General features: G+C 62.6%; 1 protein-coding gene across 1 annotated transcript in view; it reads left to right on the top strand.

Annotated features, from left to right (window-relative positions):
* Positions 1-780, top strand: part of KCTD2 (potassium channel tetramerization domain containing 2) — a 17607-nt gene that overhangs the window by 1000 nt on the left and 15827 nt on the right. Inside the window, exon 3 of the mRNA XM_006145932.2 lies at positions 2-96. Within this exon, the coding sequence (XP_006145994.2) occupies positions 2-96 (95 nt within the window). The remainder of the gene's footprint in view (position 1; positions 97-780) is intronic.

Raw genomic sequence — 780 nt, 5'->3', positions numbered from 1 at the left:
TACTTCGTGACCACCAGACAGACCCTAGGCCGGGAGCCCAAGTCTTTCCTCTGCCGCCTCTGCTGCCAGGAGGACCCGGAGCTGGACTCGGACAAGGTGCGCCCCGCCCTCGGGCGCGCCCCCGGGCCTTCGGACCCCCTCGTTTCTTCCGGGCTCGTCCCCAGCGTCTTGGGACGCGCTTCTCACAGGCGGGCTCCTCAGGCTGGGACCCCCACCCCCTTCGCCCCAAGCCAGCGGCGCTTCGCCCCAAGCCAGCGGCGGGGGCCTCTGAAGGACCCCATTCCACCCCGTTTCCCCATCCACTGGCACGCCCCGGCGTTCTCTGACCCCGCCCTTCGTTCTCAGCGATTCCTTCCCCACCCTGTGCCCACTCGCATCCTGAGAGCCCACTCCACAGCCCTTCTCCATAGTCTCTGCCTCTCTCATGCCCGCCCCTCCATCTGCACGAGTTTTCCCCTGGCTCCTTTCGGCCCCTTTCTGTCTGTGCCAGATGCATCCAGAACTGGGTCAGAGTGAGCTAAGGCATCTTTGTCGCTTTCTCAGACTTCCTCCCCGACCCCTCTGCCAAATAGGGTGAATGACTGGGTCTCAGGGTGGCTTGACAGCTGCCGGAAATGCCTCTCGTGGTATCACACTGCTTTGCTGTGGTCCTGGTGGCAGAACTTGTAACAGTCACGGTTTTAGGGCCATCTTTGAGGTCAGGTGCGTTCCTTGGAAAGAGGTTACTATTTGCCGGTGCAAATCTAGGGTGAGCTGACCGGTGAAGACCGAGGGATGCGG

This window comes from Tupaia chinensis, unplaced genomic scaffold (assembly GCF_000334495.1).
Source record: "Tupaia chinensis unplaced genomic scaffold, TupChi_1.0 Scaffold000159_1, whole genome shotgun sequence".
Taxonomy (NCBI): Eukaryota; Metazoa; Chordata; class Mammalia; order Scandentia; family Tupaiidae; genus Tupaia; species Tupaia belangeri.
Note: the sequence above shows the minus strand (reverse complement) of the source record. Positions and strands in the feature narration are given on the sequence as shown.